The sequence below is a fragment of the Ailuropoda melanoleuca genome, chromosome 19 (assembly GCF_002007445.2).
Source record: "Ailuropoda melanoleuca isolate Jingjing chromosome 19, ASM200744v2, whole genome shotgun sequence".
Classification (NCBI taxonomy): Eukaryota; Metazoa; Chordata; class Mammalia; order Carnivora; family Ursidae; genus Ailuropoda; species Ailuropoda melanoleuca.
This window is the reverse complement of record NC_048236.1, coordinates 5,074,549-5,101,238: the sequence shown is the minus strand read 5'-3', so window position 1 is coordinate 5,101,238 and position 26,690 is coordinate 5,074,549. Positions and strand designations below refer to the sequence as shown.

The 26,690-nt window shown below is 38.8% G+C and overlaps 1 protein-coding gene across 5 annotated transcripts; it reads right to left on the bottom strand.

The window, feature by feature from the left end:
• SLC25A27 (solute carrier family 25 member 27) lies at positions 1-26,613 on the bottom strand. 5 transcript variants are annotated; one of them, XR_004622072.1, is made up of 10 exons: positions 26,295-26,612; positions 23,553-23,744; positions 21,602-21,686; positions 18,063-18,185; positions 15,892-16,004; positions 12,862-12,946; positions 10,483-10,575; positions 10,170-10,235; positions 9,753-9,855; positions 4,664-4,682 (listed from the first exon to the last, which is right to left on the bottom strand). XR_004622072.1 is itself a non-coding variant. In XM_002919007.4 (9 exons), exons 1-9 carry the CDS (start codon positions 26,398-26,400, stop codon positions 4,611-4,613), a joined length of 972 nt encoding a protein of 323 aa, XP_002919053.1. In that variant the 5' UTR covers positions 26,401-26,613; the 3' UTR covers positions 1-4,610. The 5 variants fall into 5 exon arrangements, 3 of the variants coding, with proteins under 3 accessions (XP_002919053.1, XP_019654988.1, XP_011222994.1); XM_002919007.4 differs by lacking the exon at positions 10,170-10,235 and having other exon boundaries at positions 1-4,682; positions 26,295-26,613; XM_019799429.2 differs by lacking the exons at positions 4,664-4,682; positions 10,170-10,235 and adding an exon at positions 1-4,531 and having other exon boundaries at positions 26,295-26,613.
• Positions 26,614-26,690: the final 77 nt, after the last annotated feature.

Below are 26,690 nucleotides of genomic sequence, written 5' to 3'. Positions count from 1 at the left end.
TATTTACTCACAGATATTCCTGTTTGTTACCAGATATTTTCAGCAAACAGACATCTTTAAGCATCTTCGTCTGCTTTTATCAAACCTTCAAAGTGGCTCCTGCTGCTGTTGACAATCACAGCAGCCTGTTGGGGGTAAAGTACGGGGAGAGAAAAATAATCATGTATTCTTCAAGATTCAGAAATAATATAACACTTGAGTGGGTAAATGTGTATTTGTATGCTACCATTGAAGGCCAAAATAGTGATATAATTTCCATACACACTGTAAAAGGAAGAATAATATAAACTGGTCACATCATTAACTATTAACCAACCATATATTTTGTATTAAACTATTAAATTCTCATTTTTTTGTGGAATAGCTATTAAACTGTTAAATACTTCTTAAACATTAGAACAATTACAAATGTTTAAACACACACAATCTTTTGAAAATGCAGTTAAGCAGTTAGTATTAAAGAATCTTATGAAGTCATGTGTTACTGACCCAACATAATTATTCTGAAGGTAGGAGAAAAACAACATATGACTTTATCGTGCGTGCATAAATGTTTTTCTCTCTCCACCCGCCCCCCAAAATCTCTGAATGCAACAAATACCTTCTGAGTGGCTTCTATTTGAAGTTTTAAGGGAATCAGAGATGTATTACAAGGTCTTGCTTGCAAACAATTCGTTCTGTATAGGAGAAGCAGGCATAAATCCGTGTACAGACACATATCCTCAGTTGGGCAAGCAGCAGGAGCACAGAGGTGTCTAAAGTGTGGAAGTCTTCAGAGATAATCCTGGATATTAAAGTAGGCTTTAACCCCCGAATGAGCATGAATGGGGGTTAGTGATGGGAGCAGAATTAGGGGGGGAGCTCAGCAGGAACACTGCATGAAAAGCAGCCAAGTGAAGAGCGTCTCCAGAGAAAAAAGTGGAGCAATGCGTTTGCAAGGAGGTCAAGTGCAGGTATGTAGTGAAATACAAAGGCTAGGAAAATGGCTTGGAGTCAGAAGGAGAGGGTCTTGGACGTGGCATTAAATATTTTCATTTTTATTGGGTATGAGGAGCAGTTGAATGTAATAACGAAGGGTAAAGTGCAGAGTTGCCCGAACGAAGAGGACTCTGCTCCTCTGTGAGGAGGATTTTCTCGCGAAACAGGCCACCCATATAAAAAGTTCGTATTATACTTTAAGGCTTGAATAAACCTTAACCAAGTTTGAAATATGAGAAGTTAATCAAATCCAAGAAAAAGCAAATCCCCACAAATTTTAAAAAATCCTGTTGTTGTTTTTTCCCCATGACATCAGTATAATGCCCACCTTCAAGTATATGCAAGTTAAGATTCTAGAAGATTCTAGAGTTCAGTCCCTTCATCATATAAAGAAATGGAAATCAAGAGAAATGAAAGGACTTGCTCATAGTTAAGTTACTTTGTCATAAGTAGAACCCGAATTGGATAACGTTCTTTAGAATTCATGGTCAATCTGCCCACCACATTGCCTGGCATTTAGTAATAATACATATTTGTTTGGTGATCATTTGTTTGGTAAACCCCAATGGTTTAATTGGGGAGAAAAGAATTGATTACCTCCCATCAATTTTTTAACCGTCATGTATTAAAATAAAATACACATTTTTCCCCCCAGTGGAGGTTCTGAGGGAATCTGTTTTCATTAACAAGGAGAACATGTAAACTATTTCAGTTGTAAATGAAGGGTTGTGCTTAAAAAGGTGAAGATGATAGAACAGCATTTTTTTTTACATTTAAAACCTCCTTGAATTATTTCCTTCTTTTTTTTCTTAGCAAAGTGAAAGAAATTTCAGACTCGTCTAGGATAGATTCTTAAAATAATGAAGACAAAATTAATTGATTTATGTTATATATAGTTATAATCAATTTTTGTTGAGTGTCTAACAGCAAAGAAATGCTACTAATGAGAGTAAAGATTTATATAAAAATAAGACATGGTCCTACCACTACTGGCTTATAATGAACTAGGACTTGGAACACTTGATAAAAACACTTTATTCCTTACTAAAAGCAAATTTAAGAAATGTTATCTCTATTTAGGTATATTTGTTAATTCACTTATACATATAAAAAACAATTGTATATAACTAAAAATAACTATTTTTCAGTGAGGAAAAATCATTTGGGAAGAGAAAAATGTGGAAGCTAAGCAAAACAAACTTAAATGCTAGGTATTCAAGAGTGAGGATAAATATCACCTACAGCAGTAGTATAATCAGCAAGTGAGATTGAAATGGGTAAGTGTTTTAGTATGAACACAAAATTACTGAAATTTTTATTCCTTTTTATTTATTGTGGATTATTTTGAAGAGGATCAAGATGATTTCAAGTTGGTAAAGATAAAGCCAAATTCCAAGACACATTAACGAATATGACTTCACTGGAAAAATATGAAATGTGAAGAGACATATGTGTTAGATATAAAGGATTTGGTCAGATGGTGGGGGTTCTTAATGTTCAAGCTGAGGCATGGTAACTCCATTCTAAAATTTGTGTTAAAGACAATTCAGATTTTTAAAAAAATGTATAAAACAGAAAAATGCCATAAAGAAAAATCTGTTTTTGGAAGATCTAAGAGCACTGGATTGGGCTGTTGTGAAGATAACATAAAGTATTGACTGTGTACCTAATTAGTATATAATAACTGCAAATTATAATAATAATTAGGAAATCTATATTTTTATCCAGGCTCTGCTGTGAAGTAACCCATGAGCATAAGCAGCTGTACTTGTCCGGGCTTCTGTTTCATAACATGTAAAATGAAAGGGTTAAACCAGATGATCCCAAGGAGTCACTTCAGGTTAAAAAATTCCAATTATTCATGGTGAATCCAGATATCAAGGAACAGTCTCAGTACTTAAAGCAGTGTTTTCACTCCATGCCCTTCAGAGAATAAAGCTAAATAAATTTTTTCATGGTCCAGTTGGTATATTTTGATCCAGTCTTTACTTAATTTTAAAAGTTACAAAACATGAAAACCCAGAGAGTTCCCAAAAGTGGTCCCAATGCAGAACACCTGGGAATTTAAGTACATAATATTATTTTAAATATATTTAACAACTCAATTCAATACAGATTGACAGATGCAATGGAAAAGTAGACCACCAACAGATTTTGATTAAACTCCACATTCTGAAAATGTCATAGAAAAACAATAAGCCGCTGCATATTAGCACATCACATTAAAATATATTTTAAAGTATACTTCTCCCTTTAAATGGCAGTGATTATACATTAGTGCAACCACAGAGCACTTGTAAACTTTTTTTGTTCGACATCATCTATGTCCATAACAAACTCGGTTTGGTTAACTCCAAGGTGTTTCTTGGGTCTAAGCTTTTTGAGTTTTCCTATGTTGACAGTTACAGCCTCTACCCACAACTGTATCCATCCCTCTAGAAAGGCCCACTGTCTGAGGTTGGGGGAACAGGTGGCATATAGGTCAATCTGAAGAAATCTCTCACCTTCCTAAAATAAGAAAAGGGATTTGATTCAATGATTGGAGACATAAATGTATACCATAGACAGGTTATACTTATCACTATTTAGGCAGGCAGCCTTGTCAAAACTGGGTAAGATTCAGGCTAGAGGCAGCTTCAGTGTGATTTCTGAGTTCTCTCTCTCTCCCACCCTTAGCGTTAGGGAAGGAGAGATGAGAAGGAATGCCTGTCTGAATTGGCTGACTTCATCTCAGCTTTGCTTTTGAAACGCCACTGAAAGGCTGATAATGAGTTGCCTTATGAAAAGGACCTACCCTCCTAAGATTTAATCAAACAAGCTGCATTTTTTATATATCAAGATTCCTGGGGGCTAGCAGCAAACTCTAGTTGCAATAGCATATGTAACAAAGCAAACACTCTTCTCTGTGTTCGTCAAGACTCAGTCTGTGGCTGTCGGGAAGTCCTTCGCACGTGCGGCGGAGTGCTAGCCAATAACACAGGTGTAACTAAAGATGGGACACTGACAGGAAGAACCTTCTGTCCTTGAAATCCAAACATCATCTCAACTTGATGTTTTTCGTCCTCTTGGCAAGAAAAGGTACATCAACTTCCTTCACCACTAGGGAAATTCGAAATGTTTATTCATGAATTTTCATTCACCTCCTTTTAATTTACAGTATGTGCACTTTAACAACAGAAAAAGGAATCATCAAATTTCAATTGAAATTACTGACAACAGTTTAAATATATTTCTGAATCACTATGTATGTATGTATTCTTCCAGATTCCTATTGTCTACTTCAGGTCTGAGATGCTGTCTCCCTTTCGGCACTTCTCTAAGTAGGCTCCTCAGCATAGAATAGCATCTCAAAAGTCAAATCTTCTCGCCCAAGATAAGTGCTCAGGATTCAAATCTTCTTGAAAATTCTGTGCTGGATCTCATTGGGTGGCCTTGTGTAATCCAACCAGATTGCTTTTGAACAAAAAGAGGAGTCAAAGAGAACTTGGGTTTCCAGAGAAAAATAAAGTGCTGCCCCCTAGAAATCACAGTCTCTGTGGAGTAAGGTGTCTTCCTAAAGAGGTAGAAATAATAGGGGTGTGTTTTGTTGATGCCCATATTTCAATGATACTGAACACTGTATCTTTAAGGGCTTAAAATGGACTGACTCCACTCATCTCTCTGATTTTTTCATAAGTAAGCCAGAACACCAGTGACCAAGGGGTCTGAAAGATTAACCAAAGAAGTTAGTGCATATTTCAAAGTGATTATGAATATTCTACATTTATGCATATACATCTTTGAATGACAAAGTCATTTTGAATCCACTTAGGCTGAAAACAAGTATTTCGGTATTTCACCTTTATAGAGCACTTTATAATTGACAAAGTATTTTCATGTCTTATTTCTCATAGATTTCTCTGAACAATTTACAGTAGAAAGGAAAGGTAATGATATCCCTGTTTTACAGATGAGGACACTGAGGCTTAACAATCAAAAAGCTATTAACATGTTGTGGAGCTAGAGTACAGGCTTCTGGCTTCCATTCCAGGGTTCCTTCTACTGAACCCTTCCTGGCTAAGAGACTGGGACCCGGCATGCCTGAAATCTAGGCTGGGCTCCTCTATGTGTAGTTTGTCTATGGAACGTGCCAAGGAGACAGTTAGGAACTTGAAAGTGAAAATGAAAGATTATCCTTTGAGAGTTAAATCATAAGCTCAACACCTGATAATATCACAAAATAGATATAAAATTTCACATTAAATAGAAAAAAGAGTTTCCAGCTCAGAAAGACTTGACTAACTTGAACAAAGGTGTAACTGCATCAAAAGGAATTATAAGGGGATGAGGGTTTCTCAACAACAGAAGATAAAAACATCAAAGACACAGAAGGAAATCACAGGAAACACTGGAAGTACTCATCAGAGAAAGGGTATCTTGGATCCAGTTCCTGTCTGGTTTGGTTCATAGGTGACAGGTAATACTGATCAGAGAGAAACTATCATACTGGAATCAAAAAAGAAGCTTGAGCTATTAGAATATAAAATGTATTTGGTTAGAGTGTTTGCAAAGCAGTATTTATATCCTGTGCTTGGAAATATTGAGCATGTTATATAGGGAGACTGAGACTTTACCAGTGGATTTAGGAGAACGCATCTTGGTTAGCTAAATATAATGGAGACATGGACAAAATAAAGAATGTGAAGCTGTAATGATTCCATATTCTTGTGACAGCAAAAATGAAGTGAGCCAATGATACAACTGCAATCAGATCAAGGAATAGAGGTCTTAGTTAAGAGTAGATTACGTAATCGTTCCTAGCTGCTCTGGTACTCAGACTTATGTATGCAAATGAAGTAAATATTAATCAGTGACTGAGCAAAGCAAGGTTGTAGTACCTTCACCTAGTGTAAAGGACTGGGGTTGAGTTTAGCTGGGTTATGAATAGAAGTCAAACGGGGAGATCATATAGCCGGTAACAGGGGTAGTACACAAATGGCGTATACTGAGCCTTCGTGCGGGAGCACATGAGGGTAAGGGTATGTACTTGTTTTTTCTTCCCTAGCGTAGTTAGACCACTGTAAGCAGTGAAAGTGTATATGAGCCTGTGTTGTCTGCTCTGCCTGTTGTCATAACTGCTGGAAAAACAGAGTCTTCTGTGCCTTTCACTGCAGGGCTAAACATAAGGGCTCTCGGGTATTCTTAAATACTAAGATTACCAATAAGCTCTTCCTGTTATTATTCTGTGTTTAGTAAGAAACCTTCTGATTATAACTTGCCTTCGTGTATGGCTTAAATTTAGGAGGACTATTCAGAGGACTTCAGTATCTGGATCACTTGCCAAGCGTGTTTCTCAATGTGAATGAGCCAATACTGTGGTCTGATCATCGGTTTCAGTGAGTTCAGTTGAGGGTGAATCTGTATTTGCAAGGCCAATTTACTTGGAAGGGCTCATGAGTCAGCTTTTAAGCTCAGGGTCATGCACTGGGGCAGATCAACAAGGCAGTGCCACCCTGGTGACCTTTGGTGGTTAGCCAGCCTTTCTCTAAAGTAACATCTCTTTATCACTACATACTGTCTCGTTCTCCTGACAACTTCCACAACTAGCTGCAGGATCTCGAGACACTCCATATATTGTATTAGTTAGGAGCATGGGTTTAAGAACTGAACAGACCTGTGGTCAGTTCCCAGCTCTGCCACATACCAGCTATATGAACTTGAGCAAGTTTCTTATACTTGGAGCCATGTTTTTCTCATCTGAAAAATGAGGATAACACCACCTGTTTTACTAGGTTCTTATAAGACTTAAAAACAAATAATGTGTGTAAAGAGCTTAGCACAGTGTCTATCATACATGAAGTACTCTTTTTTCTCATTGATACTTCCTGAGTCTCATGAATAAAGAGAATGGGTTAGATTAAATGGTCTCAGTATTCCTTTGTCTTATTCTCCCTGCCCTCACACCTCCTGACCCTGAATTTGTTTTTCATCAATGGTCTCACCATCCTTATAGTCTCCCGCACTAGAAATATAAAAGTCCCATTTCCTTCCTTCCCTCCCCCACCTTCTAGATAGAGTCAATTATTAAATCCTGCGGAGTTAACCATAAATGGCCCTAGAATCTGCCTTCTCTCCATTTTTACAATCATCTCCAGGCTAGACCAAAACTTTCCAAAACTTCTTGGGTTCTAGCTTTCAGTGTATTTTCTGTATCGCTGCCAAAGTAATCCCATCCCCAAACAAGCCTCAGTACTTTGCTCTCACGATTAAATGGCTGCTTGCTTACTCCAGGGTTCCACCTAAACCACTAAACTTGCCCCCACGAGGTCCTAATCTGGTCCTCAAGTACTTCTCTAGAATTCTGCCCCACCATGTCCCCTCTGAGGACCTGTTCTCCAGCTACACTGAATTTTCTGGAGTTGTCCAAACCTACTGGGTCCACACATGACTTGAAGCCTATGGTCATTTCGCTCCCACATGCCGTTCTTGTTAAACGCCTACTGATCTTTCAAAGCTCAGATATCATCTCTGTGAAAGACTTTGGGATTTCCCAAACAGTTAAAGCCATTTTTTACTTTACTACCCATGTTCTCACCACGTTTTGCTCATACCTCGAGTACAGCACTAATAACAACCTGCTTGGTAAGACCATGTCCTCTGGAGTCAAACTTCCTGGGTTTGATTCCGACTCCATTAAATAATAACTACCTAACCTGGCCTAGTTATTTAGAGTCTTTAAGCTTTTGTTCCTCCTCTATAAAAGAGATATGATAACCTACTGAAGAGATTGTTGGGAGAATTCAGTGGGTTAAGCCATGAATATGATTAGCAGTGTTGGTGCTAATACCAAGTGATTTAATAATATTGGCTTTATTATTTCTGAAATTTTAACTACTTACACGTCTATCTTCTCCAACACAATATAAACTGCTCTCATGCAAAAAAAAAAAATAAACATCTTACTCCTTAGTGCCACCAGTCCTTATGATAGTGCCTGCTTCATGCAGGCCAAATCAGAATCTTCCTTTCCATTAAGAAATATCCACACATTTGAGATAATTTCAAGGTATAGTCAAGACAGTCAAAATAAGGTTTTACACTGGGGTACACTTTTGTATCAGATCTTGCTAAGGGCTTTGGTATTAACTTCATGTTAATAGATGCCCACTATTGCTTGGTGATATCATTTATTCCCCGAACTTCAATTCCCATCTATACGTAGACAGTGCTCCCCTCTAAATCTCCATCCCCATATGCTCTGTAAGCTGCAGATCAATATATGAAGAGCCATCTAGACATCTGTTCTTAGATGTCTTATGAATACCCAAAACTTAACAAATCTAGAACTGGGCTTGCTATTCTACCACAGAGTCTTCCCGACAAATGATCCCCATGTTAGGAAATTACATCATCTGTTGCTCAATTTGGGAATCTGGGAATGAAGCCCAACTTTCCTTGTCTTCTCTGACCATTTGCCCCTCCCCATCCAGTCACAGTTCTAGCTCCTTGCTATCTCCTAAATTATTTTTTGAATCTTTTTCTGTCCCCATTGTCATACTATTGTGCAAGCTATTATTATGTCTCATCTACCACTACTCCAAGCCTTTCCCCAGCCCACATGGCAGCCGGAATGATCTTTATAAAAACAAACATATCATCAGGCCAGTGCCCCTCACTCTCATGGGTCCTACTGCCCTTCCCAAACTGGCCTCTGCCCCTCTCTCTGGCCTCATCTTGTGCCCTTCTCATCCCAGTCTCCATGCCCTGGCCTGCTGGGTTTCCTTCAATTACCTGAACTCATCATGTTCTCCAACTAGTCCCTCTACCCAGAACGTTTTTTCTGCTCCTTTTATCTGGCTAAGTCCTACTCATTCTTCAGAACTCAATTTGAAAGTCCATTCTCCAAGGAGGTGTTCCTAATCTCCAAGCTTATGCTGTAGGTACTTGCTATATATTTTCATAGCATCATGCACTTTTCCTTTACCACTCGTCCCTTCTAATTTTTTATTCAGTGTTTGGCCTTCCCTAAACTAGAAGCTTCAGCACTACAGCAGGGGTTGAGACTTCTGTTCATCCCCAAACCAACATTGAGTACAGGGCTTTGCATGGAGTAGGTGCTCAATTAATATTATTATATTGTGTAAAGTGTTGATTGTTTGAATTTCTAAATCCATGGCTCATTTATTCTTTCAAATACATTCTAACTTACAAAATACTTGAGTACCCTGTTTTTATTATATGTTGTGTTACTTGAATAAGACTGTCTAATTCCACATCTTAGTTTACCTCAGTAAAAATAATACCCAGATCAAATAAAAATGACATAATGCTTTCTTGCTTTCTTACTGAGCTGAACTTGGTGGTAATAAGTATTAATGGATAATGCAACATTTGCTAGCAAAGTAACAAATTTTGTTTGAAATAGTAACATTTTCATAGCAACAGTCTCTAGTATAAAATCTTTATACCTGTCCCAAACTTACAGTAATTTGGCTAAATGGACTACTAAAGGTTTTACATTGTAGAAAACCCTATCCCCTGGCTTTATAACAACAGAATGTCAACCTATTCATTTCTAGATGTAACTGAATTATTTTACTTTAATCCAGCAAGGAAGGTAAGAGGACTCTGAGGAGAGGTAAAAAGAAAACAAAAAGAGATATAAAAAAGAGAGAAAGAACTGTGTTTGGGGGCAGAGCCATGCTAAAAACCAAAAGAGAAAGGGGAAAATATTTATAGATTAAAAGCAATTTGCCAAGAAAACAAAAACAAAGGAAGGAAAAACCTGATGTTACCATTCTCAGCCAAGATGGTAAAAAGCCTTTATATAGACTCATGAATCCTTCTCCTTGAACAGCCTGAATCAAGCAGTCAGTTGATGATTTATACAAAAGACCCCTAAAAAGGAAAGAAGACAGTTTTGCAAAATTTCTTGTGTGTAAATAGATGTATAAATAAAACACAAATTAAAAAATTATCTAAGGAAACTTACTATAAGGAAACTTACTTAAACACTTTCTGCTCGTTTAGAACAAATAATATTTGTGTTTCAATATATATAAATCACCTCTTTCGAGTTTAAAGATAATTTCTTTAGGTGTCTAAGGTTGACTCTTCAGATTCATCCCACCCTTAGTGTTAGAATTCACTCCACCTGATCTCTTTCCAGAGAGAATATACTGTTTTATATCAAATCAAATTCTCCATGTTACCTGTAAGTCATAAGCTTCTGAAGAAAGTGCTCTGTAAATTCTCAGCAGAGTATATTTTCATAAACTCTTTGAAAACAATAAAATCACAATAAATACCTTGTGTCTAAATAATATGATCATTAAATTAGCTTATATCCCCAAATGCACAATACTTTTCCATCAAAGAGCAGGTAATTACATAAAAACAGTTTGCTGGTTGAACACATGATCACACAAATACATTTCTATCAAGAATAAATACAAGGAAACATCTTTAAGGAACATTATTATTACAGACATTTGAACATATGGAGAGTGAAGACTTTCTATCTACCTTCCTTGTTTATCTCGTGGTTGATTCATTATTCGGCTTTTGATGACATCAGCAGGTGTTCCCAGAATGGAAGCTACCAGTCCAGAACATAAACTATAAATAAAAATAAATGAATTTGAAGGATAACAAATATAGTGGTTTGTAAATTTTAAGAAAAGGAAATTTGATATTTAGAAAGAATACTAAATATATTATTGTGTTATTCTTCATAATAATCTTATTTTTGCTGAAAATCAATGCTTAATGAAGTCATTCAAGAGGTAGAAAAAATAAAAACTAACAAGAATGTCCAGTCAACAAATATACACTGAGCACCTACTGGTGGCAGGCACTCTTCTAGGCAGTGAAGAGGACACACACGATCCTGTCCCTGAGGCCCTTACTTGGGAAGAGACAGAGAAGAAATGAATAATTTCAGATGCCGATAAGTGCTATGAACAAAATAAAATGGAACAGCATGATAGGGCATAACTGGGTGACAGGCCATCGTGGAGAGGCTCTTGAGTGACAGCAGAACAATGAGGAGCAATGATGTGAAGACATGGAGGAAGAATGTTGCAGGCCAGAGGAACAGCCCAGAAAAAGCCTTGGGTCAGAAATGGCCTTGGTGGGCTGAAGAGAGAGAAAGCAGTCGACATGGCCACAGCATCCTGAAGAAGTCAGCCCAGCCAGACGAAAGACCAAAGAAGCAGGCAGAGATCAGCCCATGAAGGCTATTGAAGGAGTGTGATTTTATTCTAGCTGTGCACGGAAGTCACTGAGAGGATCCTGGGCAGGGGAATCACCTGATTTGGTTAATATTTAAGAGAAAAATCACTTTGACCACTGTTTAAGCCTCACTCCACTAAGCTATTCCATTTTAATATAATCTTACCTTCTTCTGTCCATCCTAAGGGATCTAAAATACAAGTCCAGTTATGTCATTTTTCCCTACTTAAAGCTGTCTAAGACTCATCCCCTATTACCTGATTTAGCTCACATACTGGCTGTCATACATATTACTCCCAGATCACATCTCTCTTCACCCATTATGCTCTAACAGTGTAACTAAGTGTAGCTCTGTATTTACCATCCTCTGCAACACCTCCACGCCTACACCCCCATCTAATTGGAAAATGTCTCTTTTTCCTTCAATCTATGCTCAGGCATAAGGTCTAATGAGTTTCTGTTATCCCTTCTCCCTTTGTCCAAGAAGGTTAATCGCTTCTTCTTGAAAAAGGCTTGTCAACTACTCAGAACAGACAAAATGGCTCTGGTCAACCTACGGCCGAGTCAATCACGATTCTGTAAATGAGTGACTAAAAAGTTAAGAAATCACTAGCAGTTCATTATACTTGTGGGGATGAGAGGCAACACAGAGCATGAATTTCCACAAACTGAAAACCCACGAACTGCTGTAAACTTTTCCACAAGACCTATGACGAGAAAAGTGGTGGTTGACCTGAGTCACGGAGAATGAAGTCCTGCATCCCAGAGGCTGAATCTGCAGACTGGGATCAAGGCAGCCTGAATAACAGCTTATGTTTGGCTAATGAAAAGCTGGAAAGGAAAATTATGGAAAACTTTAAGGTCCTTCTGGGACATCAAATACCTCACAAAGATAAGGACCACTGACTTCGTGCCAAGGCTTTTGAAGTCTCCGAAGGCCCTATGGCAGGGGAGTTGAAGCTGCCTTAGGAATCTTCATATTCTCTCTTACTCTAAACTGCTGTAGCAGAAAGAACCCAGACTCTGTCTGCTTCTTTCAGGTCAGGATTTATAATTCAAGGGATAAAATTACTTTAGAAATACAGCAAATGACCCAACAGTGCATATAACATCCTTGGGCCTCTGCCTACATAACAGGCATTGTCTATGTAGAAAGAGCTCTTGTTTCAGCATATACATTCCAGTAGGTATATACGACTGCTCCTTTTATATTCTTCCTATTAGTTCAGATTCTTTGAAAGTTTAATACCATTGGTATATTAATACCTTAATATATTCACACAGAAACCTCTTAACCAACACCTAAGGATAGCGCAATCTGGCTAGACTTCTTTAAAATGTAAATACTAAAAGAGAATAATGTATTGAGGATGCTCAAACGTATCTGTGGAACTGAACTGGAGAATTGATCAACAGAATCTGACCCCAGGAGGGTCCCATCGAGGTGCAAATATTTGGGATGGTTTAATATGAGACATTCTGTAATTTTGTCTCTCTTCTCCAATGTAACTGCAAAAATTTTAAGAAAATTGTTCTTTTTAAATGTACATCACATTTCTCTAAGGGTAATATCACTAGATTCTCGATCAAAAAAGACAAAAGGTTTGAATTTATGACAAATATGGAAGAAAAGTGATGTAGAAAATAATCCAAACTAAAATAATTACTTACCTCGATAGACCATGAGTCATGATATTGTCCTCAAGTGGTGTATTCAGTACCAAATAGTGTTTCACTGTATCATAAGTGGTTAAATCTGGCAATAAAAAGAAAAAGAAGGCTGAAATAATCATTTGCCAATGAATGTCTTTTATGTTAAGAATATGTTAAGCTTAGGACGCCTCGTGGCTCAGTCAGTTAAGCCTCCAACTCTTGATTTTGGCTCAGGTCATGATCTCAGGGTCATGAGGTTGAGCCCTATTTTGGGTTCCATGCTAAGCATGGAGCCTGCTTAAGATTCTCTCTCCCCCTCCCTCCCCCTCTGCCCCTCTTGTCCCTCTGCTCACACACACCCCCTCTCTCTCAAGAAAAAAAAAAATAGGTTAGGCTTGGGGCAGGAATGTATACAAGGATGAAAGATACCATTATCATTCTCAAGCACAGGAAAGTGACCTCCAGCTGGAGGGGAGGGAAAAGGAGAAAAGAGACAGACACTCAATTATATCTTTTGAACATGTATGTATGTATTATATCCCTGAGGCAAAAGTCAGCTTGGTACGTTCGAGGAACAGCAAGAATACTGGTCTAACAGGAGCAGAGTACGCGAAGGTCGGAGAAGTAGCAGAGTCCAGAAGATGGAGAGCAACAGGAGCCAAGGGAAGGTTGTGAGCAGAGCAGTGGCGACTCTGGGTTGCTATTTGCGTGGATACTCTGGCTGTTCTGCTGTGACTAGACTACAGGGAGCCATGACAGATTAGAGATGAGACTATTGCATTTATTCTGGTGAGAGATGATGACAGTTTAGGTAAAGGAGTTGTGGAGCACTGGTCCGATTCTAGATATGTTTTGAAGGCAGAATCACCAAATTAAATAGAGAGGGAAAGAAAGGAATCAAAGATAACTACAAGACTTTGAGCTTAAACAGTCTGAAGGGCAGAGCTGCCATTTTTGGAGATGGTGAAAATGAGAACTGACTAATTTAAAATGTTTTAAGTAAGATGATGGAGTGGTGACCTTGATCAGAGCAGTTTCCAATGATTGGTGAGACAAAATGGCCATGACGTAGATATGGGAAGACTAGTTTGGAGGCTTTTGTAGTGATCCAGTAGAAGAGGGTAAATAATACTTGGACAAAGGAGTGGCTCCAGGGATGAAAATAAGTGGATGGATGTGAGATACAGCTAGGAGACAGAAGTGCTTGGACTTGGTGACTGATTGGCTATAAGGAGTGAGTGAAAGGAAAGAGACAAAACTCATGCCTAGGTTTCTGTATTGTTCAAGTGAGAAGGTGATATCATATTTTGGGGTTGGGAGGAATGGAGAAGGAAGTAGTTTGATGAATGAGTCTGGTTTGGACACAAAGTGATATATTCCAGATAACCCAAATGCCATTCTCAGTAAATAGCTGGAAGCTGGAAGAGCAACCTGAGCTACGACAGATTTTTGAAGCATCAAACTGAGGAACTACAATCAGTAAAGACTCCTGATAACTAATATAGCCACCAATATGATGCAGTAGCCATGGGTGGACGGAAATAGCAAAATAAAAAATAGATTTATTTCCTTTGAGGTTTAAGTGATATGTTACTATAACCCTCAAAAAGGCCATCCATTCATTTCCTAGAATCATAATTTTGGTCTTAGAAACAATCCTTTCATTCATTAATTCATTCATCAAATGTCTACTGGCTACATAAGGGACTAGGAAAATAATGATATAATAACACATCCTTGCCTTCAGGAGACTCATTATCTAGCAGAGGAGACGGACACACAGTAGAAAGCAATGGAATGAGGTACAAGAGATCAGAGAGGTAAGCACCGGGAACTAGAGAAACTCATAAAAGGGTATCTACACAACATGGCTAGGGAAGGGTGGTTGTGGGGTTCAGGAAAAATACAAGGTAGAGAGACATCTCAGTGGAGTACTAAAAGATCTGCAGAAGGAAACTAGAAGAAGAGGGAGGAGAAAGTAGGAGGTGAAGAGCACTGTGGTATGCACAGGCAGTGGAACCTTCTGACTGACTCTCTGCTTCACTCTTTACTCCCGAATCAATGAATTGCTCAATTCCCTGAAGGCACCAGTTGGATTGTGCAGACCTTCTCTTTTATGTTACAAAATTTACATTTTCTTCTGTGAGTGATGAGAAGCCAGTAAAATGTTCTAAGGGTCCCAGTAACATGTTCAGATCTGTGTTTTAGATAAATCCCTCTGGAAACTGGGTATAAATTTGAGGACAGAAGAGGAGACTAGCCTGACGGCTATGGCAGTGCCCTAGCTGTGTGGCCTTGATGGTGAGAATTGTAAAAATGGTTGTTTTAAGGACACTAAGGTGGCAGGTATTGCAGAGGGTATACTTTTAAGAAATATTTAGAAGACAGAAGCAAGGGATGCCTGGGTGCCTCAGTCAGTCAAGCCTTCAGCTCAGGTCATGATCCCCAGTGTCCTAGGACTGAGTCCTGCATTGGGCTCCCTGCTTAGCGGGGAGCCTGTTTCTGCCTCTGCCTGTTCTGCCTGCCGCTCCCCCTGCTTGTGTGCTCGCCCTCTCTCTCTCTCTGACAAATAAATAAAATCTTTAAAAAAAAAAAATAGAAGCAGTTAGTGACTGACTATGGGAGGTGAGGGACAGGATGAGTTAAGGAAATGTTCAGGTTTCCAGTCTGGGATGCCTGCTGCACAAGTTGGGGGAAAGAGTAGTACATTCTGGATATAATGATTGTCACATGGTTACATGTGCCAGTTTGGATCTTGGAGGAGGGTGTGGGTAGAGAGGAGACTTTAGAAATAGTTTAGTCCTATCTTCTTATTGTCACAATTTGCTAGTTTTAGGAAATCCTTTTCATAGATCACCATGGAGAAAAGTGAAAATACTCTAGACAAAATATTCAATTACAGTGCTACAACTTAAAAGAAGACTGTTGCCAATGTATATTACTAAAAATAATAAAATAAATTTGTTCCTTTTTCCTGATGTCAGTGCTTATCATTACAATGATGAAGGTAGTTAAGGACTTCTCAGAGTTCAATAAAGTTTCCATTACCTCCCATATTCACAAGTGCTGCTCTCTGTATATTGGGTACCCAGCCTGCCCAAAGCCCACGAATTCCTCCTTCAGATAAGATTTTTGCAAATGCATGATGCACACCACGAAATCTAAAAGAAAAATAATGAAGAAATGTGAAAATTCTATGCATTTCTCTGGAATGCAACAGGATAAACTTCACCTATAGCTGTTATAATTTGGAGTAAAATAACATTTTAGATATATAACATAAAATTGTTAGAAAATAACTAATTGTTAGAAATTGTTAGAAAATTGTTAGAAAAATAACATAAAATTGTTAGAAATTTAAAAAAAAATCAATCCTCACATATTCTCATAAAAGAAATGATATTTTTAGTCCAAAGAGTAGGGAGGGCAATCTCATAATAGAAGTTCCTAAAATTGAATACTGTTTTGGCTTATAAAAATTTACTATCCTATCCTGATTTTGTTCATTTTTTTGGTACACAGGTGAAAAATGGTGCTGAACCATGAATCAAATCTGGAAACCTCTGTTATAAAATAACAGTCTGGGTTTTATATAGTCAGAAATACCTGGAGTCCAATGCTACCTTTACCACTGACCAGCTAAGTGGCTTTTACTTACGCACTACATTCCCTAAGTCTCACCAAAAAGACAATATGACATATTTATTGGGCATGCATAATTGTTATAATACTACATGGGAAGTTATACTCACAAATGATGGTCATTGTAGTTAAAATCTGTTGTGCACTTATTAAGCACAAGACTTTTTATATACATAAACTAAATTTTATTCCTGAAAACTCTATGAAGTGTGAATTTACATTCGAATTTCCAACTGAGGAAACTAAGGCTTAGAGCAGTTAAGGAACTTGACTAGGGTCAGAGCTAAAATGTGGTAAAGGCTGGATACGAATCCCGGGTTGTCTGACCCCAAGGTTGATGTTCTTTACAACAACAGGGAATGTTTTTTACTACTACATCAAACCCAAAATTTCTAACAGTGGAGACAAAGGAAGGGGAAAAAATTGACAAGATTAGTTAAAGACTCAGATTTCTCTGGCTCCCCATAGTTCTCTCCATATAGCCAACCACGGCAACATCACTTCTTCCTGCTCCTTGGTAATTAAGAAGAAGTTGTTACAAGATGATAAAATGGGTCCTGGGATTCTGTAAACTACTTGGTTAAGTCAGAGTTGTACTCTTTTCTCCTCTGTGGTAGGTGTTCTCTCTGGAGGGCTCAAGGGGGGCCTGGACTGCCAAGTCCAACCTCAACTTCCACTGAGCCAGCCAGAGGGGCAGCACAGTGAAGAGCAGTGGTCACTGTCAGTGGTGGGCTCCCATAGGAGTTCCCAAACCCTCCTTCACCTCCGGCCCCGCCACAGACCTGCAGTGTTCAGAGGAGCAGACATCTTCATACACAGCCCAAGGTGTTCTGCACTTTTCCTCTTTTCTGGCAGGTCTATCAATCTCTAAAATTTTGTCCCTTTCCCAGAGAAACAGGTTAAGTGGTATTTTAATAAATTATTGAACATGAAGTCCCTTTGAAGAAAGGCAGACTACAATAACATAGAGTAATGCAGTGGGAGAATTTTATATCACAAAGGCATAATAAAAAACTTGCTTAAACTGGGGGAAAAGAGGAGGAATGGGATTAGACAGGGAAGTGGGAAGAACGTGCAAGGTCAATCTTGCTGTGTTCATTCCTTCAGGGATAAATGGAAAGGAACCAAGCTTTTAGCCATGGAAGAGCCCGGGCAGCGTGTCATGCAAACATTCTGAACAGTGCCTTTTAAAGACGAAGAGAGTAGGAGTGCCGAGTGACTTCTACAACACTAAGCCACAGTGGCAAAATCGGGATTTACGCTGGGGCAGAGTGCAAATTTTAGTGATCAGACTCTTTATATCAAGCTGTAATGGGACAAATCTAAGCTGACTTGGCTGGGAAAAGCAGCAAACAGCTAAGCGCACGTATAGTGTTTCTGGAAGAGAACACGTACACCTTACTATGCACTGAAAAGACCCATGCTAACCCTCCTCTTAATGAATACATCTTCCAAGTTGAAAGAGTCAGAATGAATGTCTTCACTGAATGTTGGATTATAAAAATGCATAAATCAGTAGGTACATGTTCAAACTATGACAGGGGAAAGGAACAGAATCAGTTAATTGGAGAACTTACCTCAAAGGTTTTCCTTCAAGTTTCCTTTTTCCTTCCATTTGCATCTGAACCTTCACGAGATCAGTTGGGTTGGCTAAAAATTGGCCAACGACACCAGCCATCATACCTCCAATTACTGATTTCCTAATTACAAAAGGAGACACATTTTTTTAATAGTTTCTGTTAATTTTGCAAACTTTGTAGTGAACAGTGCCAAGCTGGTCCAGCCCCTGCATAGGGGATTTAAGACAAAGTGAGGAAAAGGATGGACATACAAATCACAGAGGAAAGTAGATGGTTTCTCTTTACTGTTAAAGAACTATAAGGAGTTGAAATTCAAATCTGGTTTCAGGGGCCTCCTATGGCCTGAAATTCAAATCTGGCTTCAGGGGCCTTCTATGGCCTGAAATTCAAATCTGGCTTCAGGGGCCTCCTATGGCCTGAAATTCAAATCTGGCTTCAGGGGCCTTCTATGGCCTGAAATTCAAAGAAAGAACAGTTGCTTCGAAGTTATAAATATCTGAACTGACCATTTAATTGTAGTTTAACCCTGACCACAGGGGAACAAAAACAACATAGATATAATCAGTCTAACAGACAAAAGCTGGTAAGTCAGATTTCGTAAACTACTATTTAAGTAGTTTTACAAACTAAAGGGAAGGTTGAGAACTTCCTTCTCTTTGAAGAAACTCTCTCTGCCCCTCGACTCTTTCTTCTCCTCACCTCCCAAAGCCAACAGTGATCAAGTCTAGACTGCTATACTTAAACATGCTTTAAATCCATCCCCTCCTCTCCATTCCAGCTACTTGTGTCTCAGACCAGGCTCTGATCATCTTTTACCTTTTCTTAGAAGAAAGGGGATCATTTCTTTCCTTTTACTCTAAAACAATATTTGAAGAGTTACAAATGGGTATAAAGTAAAAATAGGGTCCCTATTATCAGTTCCCTTCCTCTGAAGCAATCACAATTGCTAGTTTCTTATGATTTCCTGCACATAATAATAATACATTCACTGAGTGCTTATTATGTCAGGCCCTGTTCAAGCATTTTAAAAACACCATTTAATTTTCATATCAACCCTATGTTATTCATACTACTGTAAAATCCTCTTTACAGATAAGGAAACTGTGGCATAAAAGCACTTAAAGGACAGCTCAAATCACACAACGAGTGGGTGGTACAGCCAAGCTATAACAGCAGAAAGTCTGAGTGCAGACCACACAGTCTTATGCACTAAGTTACAATTGACAGTTTGTGTACACACAAACATATATGTATTAATACTCCTTTTTAAAAGCACAAATGTAGGGGTGCCTGGGTGGCTCAACAGACTGATTTTCAGTTTATAGACTGAGCCACCAGCTCTTGGTTTCTGCTCGGGTCATGATCTCAGAGTCGTGATATCGGGGTGGTGGGATCAAGCCCCACGTCGGGCTCCGTGCTCGGCTCGGGGTCTGCTTGGGATTCTTTCCTTCTCCCTCTGCCTCCTCTTGCCCCACCTGCACTCTAATAAACAAATAAAATCTTAAAAAAAAAAAAAAGCACAAATGTAGAATGCTAGATTGAATACTGTTCCGCACCTCAATTTTTCCCTAATAATGTCCTTTAAGATATATTTTTCCTAATAACGTATCTCAAAAGTTATCAGTTCATATAGAGCTGCCTCATCTTAAAAAATTGTTTCATAGCATTCTATTTTATGGACTTATCACAATTTATTTAGACAGCTTAACTTTTAACTAAAAAATCTGAACAATTACATGACCTTTGATAGGCCCTGCAAATTGCTTTCCATACAACTTGTATCAATCTCCACCAATAACAGCAGCCTAGGAGAGTGCCTGGTCTCACGATGATGAACACAGCACTGTTTTTTTCTCTTTGAGAATCTCATAACCGCTGCCTCCTCAGTAATTGTGACATAATTCTAATTGTTTAAGCATCTATTACTGTGTGCTCAGTGATGGCAGGGACTATCTTTTTCATTACCGTAGCCTCAGTAACTAAGTACAGGACTGGCACACCACGACCATTCAATAAATACCTATTGACTGAATTGTTCTGACTGGGTCAAAAGACATCAAGCCCATCTACCCTGAGAGTTGACTTCATAGTGAAACATTTCCTTTGAACCCCTTATCTATACATTTCTCTTCTGGGGGGAATTACAGAATGCAAGGATTGTTAATTTATTTCATCGCTAATTCTGGGAAAGCAATTAGTATAGCTCAATGCATTATAATTTAAAAAACAAACAAAAACAGAGCCTAGAAAGTTTGCCCGAAAGGTGAAATTCTGCTTATTGCCATTTTCTTATAGCTGTGACTTAGGTTTTTTTTAGCCCAGCAAGATATGATAAACACCCTTATAGGTTAGCCATATAAAACCTATCTCATTCTTTCAAAGCTGTGTTACTATGCTTCCCTGTATAAACATATCAAAATTTATCTAATACTTCCCAATTGATAGTTATTTACCTTTTTAAAAAAAGTTACTATATCAGCACTGCTACAGCCAATATCTGTGTGTGTGTGGGTCTGTGTGTTTATGCATATGTACAAGTATTTCTGAATGTGATTATACCATAAAGGAAGTGTTGCTGGGTCAAAAGATTACACATTGAAACATCTTAACATGCTCTATTCTCCAAAAAGACTATATAGTAACTTACATTCCTGTTAACAGTTTAATGGCTAAAAGATAGTTTTAATTAGTTGCCCTGATTACTGGTGAGGTTGAACATTTTTATGTTTAATGAACATTTATATTTTTTCTTTTGTGAATTTTGTCTGTTGGTATCCTTTCCCTATTTTCTTGGTGTTTTTATATTTTTTCAATTTATTTGTAGGAGTTCTATGTATATTATTTATAATAACCTATTTTTGTTTCTGTTATAAGTGATATGCACTTACATTCAATATCTCATCTAATCCTACAGAAACAAAAGCCTGATGGTAGGTATTACTTCTACAGCTAAGAAAACTGAAGATCAAAGCGGGAAAGTAGTTTAACCAGATTACATCCATACTAGTAGAGCAGGAAGTTGAGCCTGTCTCTGTATGGCTCAAAAGCTCGTCTCTCCATAGAAAGAGGCATAGAGAAGGTGCTCTGTAAGAATTCTTTTAATATTGGGATGTCTGGGTGGCTCAGCTGGTTAAGCTTCTGCCTTCGGCTCAGGTCACGATCCCAGGGTCCTGGGATCGAGTCCTACAGCGGGCTCAGCCAGGAGCCTGCTTTCCCTCCCTTTGTCCCTCCCCCTGCTTGTGCACTAGCTCTCTCTCTCTTTGATAAATATATAAAATCTTTTTTTAAAAAAGGAATTCTTTTAATATTAAAACATTAATTTATATGCAAAATTTCATATACATACACACATGTATGTTTGTATACAATGTGCAGTAAATGCTCCCTTATTTGGATTTACATTGTAATTATTTATTATTTTAAGCCTATAACTTGAGGCAATTTTGGTACAAATACACAATTTTATACAAATCTAATGGATACACATTAGAGCCTTAGGGTCAATAGTATATGTTATTTTTCAAAACAAAACTTACCAAAGGGGATAATGCTTATCTTCACTTTTGCCAAATACAACTTCACGAAGATGTTCATAAGTGACCATGCGACCTCCGGAGTACACTGTGTAGAATGGATCATTTAAAAGGTGAATTCAGAGAGACGTTTAATAAAACAAGTGGGCATTTTGACCTGGGCCAGTCGATCTCTCTAGCTGTGTTGTTCTCTCATGCGCCCTATGCTTCCAACACGTGGGCTTTTCTTGATGCTTCTCGAAAGGTGGCATGCCTTCTTAAGCCTCAGGCCTTCTCACATGCTGTCTGATCTTTCTTGAATGGATTCTCCCTTGTCTGCTTTGCTAACTCCTCCTAGTCCTCCAAGACTCAATTCAAAGAACACGTTTTCTAAAAAGTGCTCTCCAACCTCAGTGTTCTAGCCTGCCACTGCATCTGCCATGCTTCTCCTCTGTTTCCCCAGAACTACCCAGGCTTACATCATATATGACATTTATCACATTAACTGTAGATTAACCTGATTTCGTTGCTCATCTTTCCATCAGACCATGAGCTTTTCAGGGCAGGTTTTGTGTGTTTTCATTACTCTATGTACCCAAATACAGAGCTTGGTACACAGCAGGCATTTTCATTTAATAAACATGCATAACTTCACTGGATAATTTATTATATTGGGGTAACTTTTTCAGTCAACTGTCAATTATATGAAATGAATCTTAACTGTAAAGCCATATAGGATGGTCCACAAAATAAAAATGAAAAGAAGTGAAACTCAAAACAATAATAGGAAGCAAAGGAGAAAATATTTTAAAAAAAGATTAGAAAATAAAAAATCATTAAAATCAGTACATGGTAATCATAGAGAGCACTTTTCTTGATATTTCAGGAAGCCTGATAAAATATTTTAACATATTCACAAATATAGAAAGCACCAAAACAGCAATAGTCTCTACACACACTTCTGGAAAACTCTCAGTGTAGACACTCTAACTTACTCATCTCAAGAACTGAACTTTAAAAATCATAAGCTGGTAAGTATTAGTACTGGACACTTTTCTGGTCAAGGGTCCCTATGTACTTGCAGAAATATTATGAACATAGAGAAGAATGCGGCACCTGTCCTACCTCCTTTTGAAGCCAAGTTTATATTCTCCTGTCCACAAGCTGAAAACTGAACAATGACTATCTTTCTGAGTGTCACTTGAGAAGCAGAGTAGAAAAGTATTCTCACTGGCTATGGCGCAGCTGCAAATATTTCCCTTTAAGAGTGACTAAAGGCCCACACGGGTGGGTAGGTAGCCTTGGGAACTGATGCGAAAATCAGCTGCACTGCAATCACTCAGTTGCCAGAATTGGATCAGTCACCCCTGTTCCCTTTCAACTTTGCCTAGTCTGTAGTGCATGGGACAGAGACTAGTGAGATTTGGCATTTTGGTCAAATATATTTTAATTTTCAAAGAATGTGAAAAATTTAAATTTTGTGTTTTAAAGTTTCTTAAGTGGAGACACAATATCACTCATTTTTTTTCTTAAAAACTTCACTAATGGAGCATTGAACTTTACATCGGAATCCGGGGATGTACTGTATGGTGACTAACATAATATAATAAAAAATCATTAAAAAAAAAAAACTTCAAACATGCAGAAAAGTAGAACAAATAACTCCTTCTGTATCCTTGAAATGTATCGTTTGCTAACATTTTTTGCCATATTTGATTCATTTTTCTGCTTAATTATTTTGAAGTACATTACAGACATCATGACAGTTCATCCCTAAATGCTTCTATATGCATTTCTAAAAATTTAAGGCAATCATTCCTTACTAACAATCAGTGGTTAATTTTCTTCTTAAGAGAATATATATTCATTTATCACATTAGCGAAAAACAACTACTGGGTGTTGAGCATAGCTCAACACAAAAGCAGAGGACACACAACTCATAACAAACTTACCAGCTGGAATCAAGATAAATACCTATGTGTCTGTAAATGGCAGGTGTCACTCCTTGCCAAAGCTTTAGAAAGCCTTCTTCTTGAACAATCCCTAGGGCTGTGCGCACCATGCCCCTATAGGGAGCACATTCTTTTCCACTGTCTCCCAACCGAGCAAGGGCAGCCTCTCCTTGCATTTGGAGTCGAGTTTTTGTGAGGTCGAGGGGAAAGGTTGCTAACAAAAAAACAAAATATGGGGGAAACCCGTAACATTCAGAGAAACAAACAAAAATTCTAAAATTCTAAAGTCACAGGACTAATATTTTAATCACCACAAGATCAGTGGTTCTCAAATTTTAGAATACATCAGAATCAACTAGGGAAATTGTTAAAAATTATTTATTTCCTAGCTCCATACCTATGGATCTGGAGTAGGTTGATGGGGGCTTAGAAATCAGTTGGTTCTAATGTACTCCCCAATTTCAGAATCACTGTCTCAGAGCACCCCACCCCCAGGTCATCAGGAAAAAAAAAAAAAAAACCCACCCCCAGGTCATTAGGAAAAAAAAAAGGGACAAGACTTGGATTCTTTTTACTCAGAAATTTCGGCCTAAAATCTAGTTTAGTCCTTAATTTTTGCTTTCCAATGAGAATAATTTCAGATATTCACAGTCTGCGATGCCCCCTTGACTGCAACCATGATTAAGACCCAATGTGGCTTTTAGAATACTACTTCTGATAGGTTCACAATAAATGCAGGTGAAGCTAAATTCTGTAATTTCATGGGTGAGATTCACTGACCTGAAGTTTGAGATATAGAAGATGTAACACGGAGTTTATACAAGGGCAGCATGCTCAATATACTTTCAGTTAAGGCACATATTGAGTTGTTTTTCCAGTACTAAGTTTTATGTGTGGCCTCCTTGTGAGTACCAATTGTACTTGAAAAAATTTTTTCTAATGATTCCATTTTGAATTCAAGGTATTGAATTGAAGAATACATTTTACCTTCAAACAGTGAAACTAACTGGCCCACATTAGGAAGATCAAGCTCATAACTTCATACTCATAATGTTCCAAATAACTGAAGTAACCAGATTCAGGTAAGTTCGTGAACATTATTGACATTGCATGAGTCTTTTCAATGTCCACCGCCTGATACAAAATCATAGTTATGCTTTTTCCAAGAGAAAACAGAGTAGGGGGAAGAGAATATTAAATCTTACCACTGATCTTTGGAAAAAATATCTTGCTGATAGTGCCCTAAAACAGAAGTAGTTTGCATGTAGAGAATTTAAGCAATGCTTTATTAACATATGAACCCTGAAAAGACTTAAGATACAGGTTCCTCTATAATAACATGGGTGATGCCTCTCGAAATAATTCTGTTTTACTTACCGGTTACTCAAATAATGTTTCAGGTTCTAATCCTAAAGTGTTTTGTACTCAAAACCATCCCATATTTTTATTTCCTAGCTTCCCATCCCCTGCCCCCACACCATTCTCTACAAACCTTTAACAAAATGAATGTTTCTTTGCCATTGTTTCTGTGACCACAGGGGGGAAACAATCAAGTTAAAAAAAAAAACTTGGAAAGATCTAATTTTTAAAAAGTTGATGAATTGTATTTCAGTAAAAACAGTGAATAACAAAAATTTTCCCCATCAGCTTTAGAAGAAGAGAAAGAGGAAAAACAGAGGGTCCAAAAGGCAAGAGTGCAAGAGCACAAAGGGGAAAACAACAGATTCTGTGCTGGCTCTGCTGAAAATACAAAATAAATTCATTTTAGACGAGGACAAAGTAACATTTCCTAATGATAACACACCAAAGCTGTTGCTTGTTTTGTTTTTCAACAGGCAAGAAAATGAGAAGGTTATCTTAAAATGCACAGTGAAGGCTTCACAGGGAACACACAGTCACTCCGCTCACAAAATCATTGGAAGGAACACCACCTGCTCAAGCAAGGGCATCATAATTCTCCCTAGGTGGCCTCGCATTTTCTCTGACTTTCTTATGCATACGTAACTGTCCAACCTCTATGGTCTTATGTTTTTTAATACTTTCATTATAATAAGTAGCAAAATGTAACTGTCAGTCTCTGCATGTCTCCCCACCCGCCTGTAAGAAAGGTCAGGGCTCGGTCTTTTAAGCACTATCCCCACAGTCTAATATTGTAGTAATTATAACAATGTTGCAATTAATGAGTGCCCCGCCTTGGATTTAGCATTTATATATTTGCTACTTCTCAGAACCCTGAAAGGTAGACACAGTATAGATGAGTTAAACTCAGGGAGGACAACTGGCAGATGTGGAGAAGATGCTCGGTAAGTCACAGGTTAATAACTTAAGTCCTACGAGTCTACAAAAGACAATGATATGATGAGGCTATGTAAGACTATAAATCAGAGACATTATCTCAATAAGGATGAAGAGTGGATTGTGTTTTTAAAAGGTCATCCTCATGGAAGGGAAAATGATTCCTATAGAGGATGACAGCTCTTGAAGCTTCCAAGCGTAGACATTCAGACACAACAGCACACCTCTGAGGGAGAGAGACGAAATGGGAAGGAAAAGACCTTAGTGACCTCCAGGGCCGCCTCCTCGCAAAGCCGGCCTTGTCCCCGCCCTGCCACAACGGCCAGGCAGGTGTGCAAGAAGAGGGCGCAACCTAGCGGGCCGCACACCCCGGGGGGCCGAAGCTGCCCGCCGGTGCCCTCACCCCCACCCCCCAGAGCGGCACCTCGACGAGTCGCGGGGGAGGCCCAGGAGGGGGGTGGCCGGGTACCTAGCTCGGCCACGGTAGCCGCGCAGCCCGACAGGAGGAACTTGCTCGCTCGGGGCCATCTCTGGGCAAGCGGCAAAAGCCTCTCCTCATCCTCTGGAACCGACATTCAGCAGCAGGACGGGACGATAGGACACCCTTTAGTGCCGCGGCTGGCCTGCCACTCTGCCTGGGCGGCCTGTCCTCAACCGGCGAGTGGCGGAGCGGGGACCATTTCCCTCGCTCGGCTCAGCCAGGCAGCCTCGCGAACCTACAGCCTTCCCCGCAACCCCGGGCTGGAGAGCTCCACGGGACTGAGAGCAGACAACGGCGCGAAGCCCACAAGGCTTCTGGGAAATGTAGTCCGCCGGCCTGCGCGCCTCTTGGGCGCCATTCTCTGATTGGCGGTGAGCGAGGCTT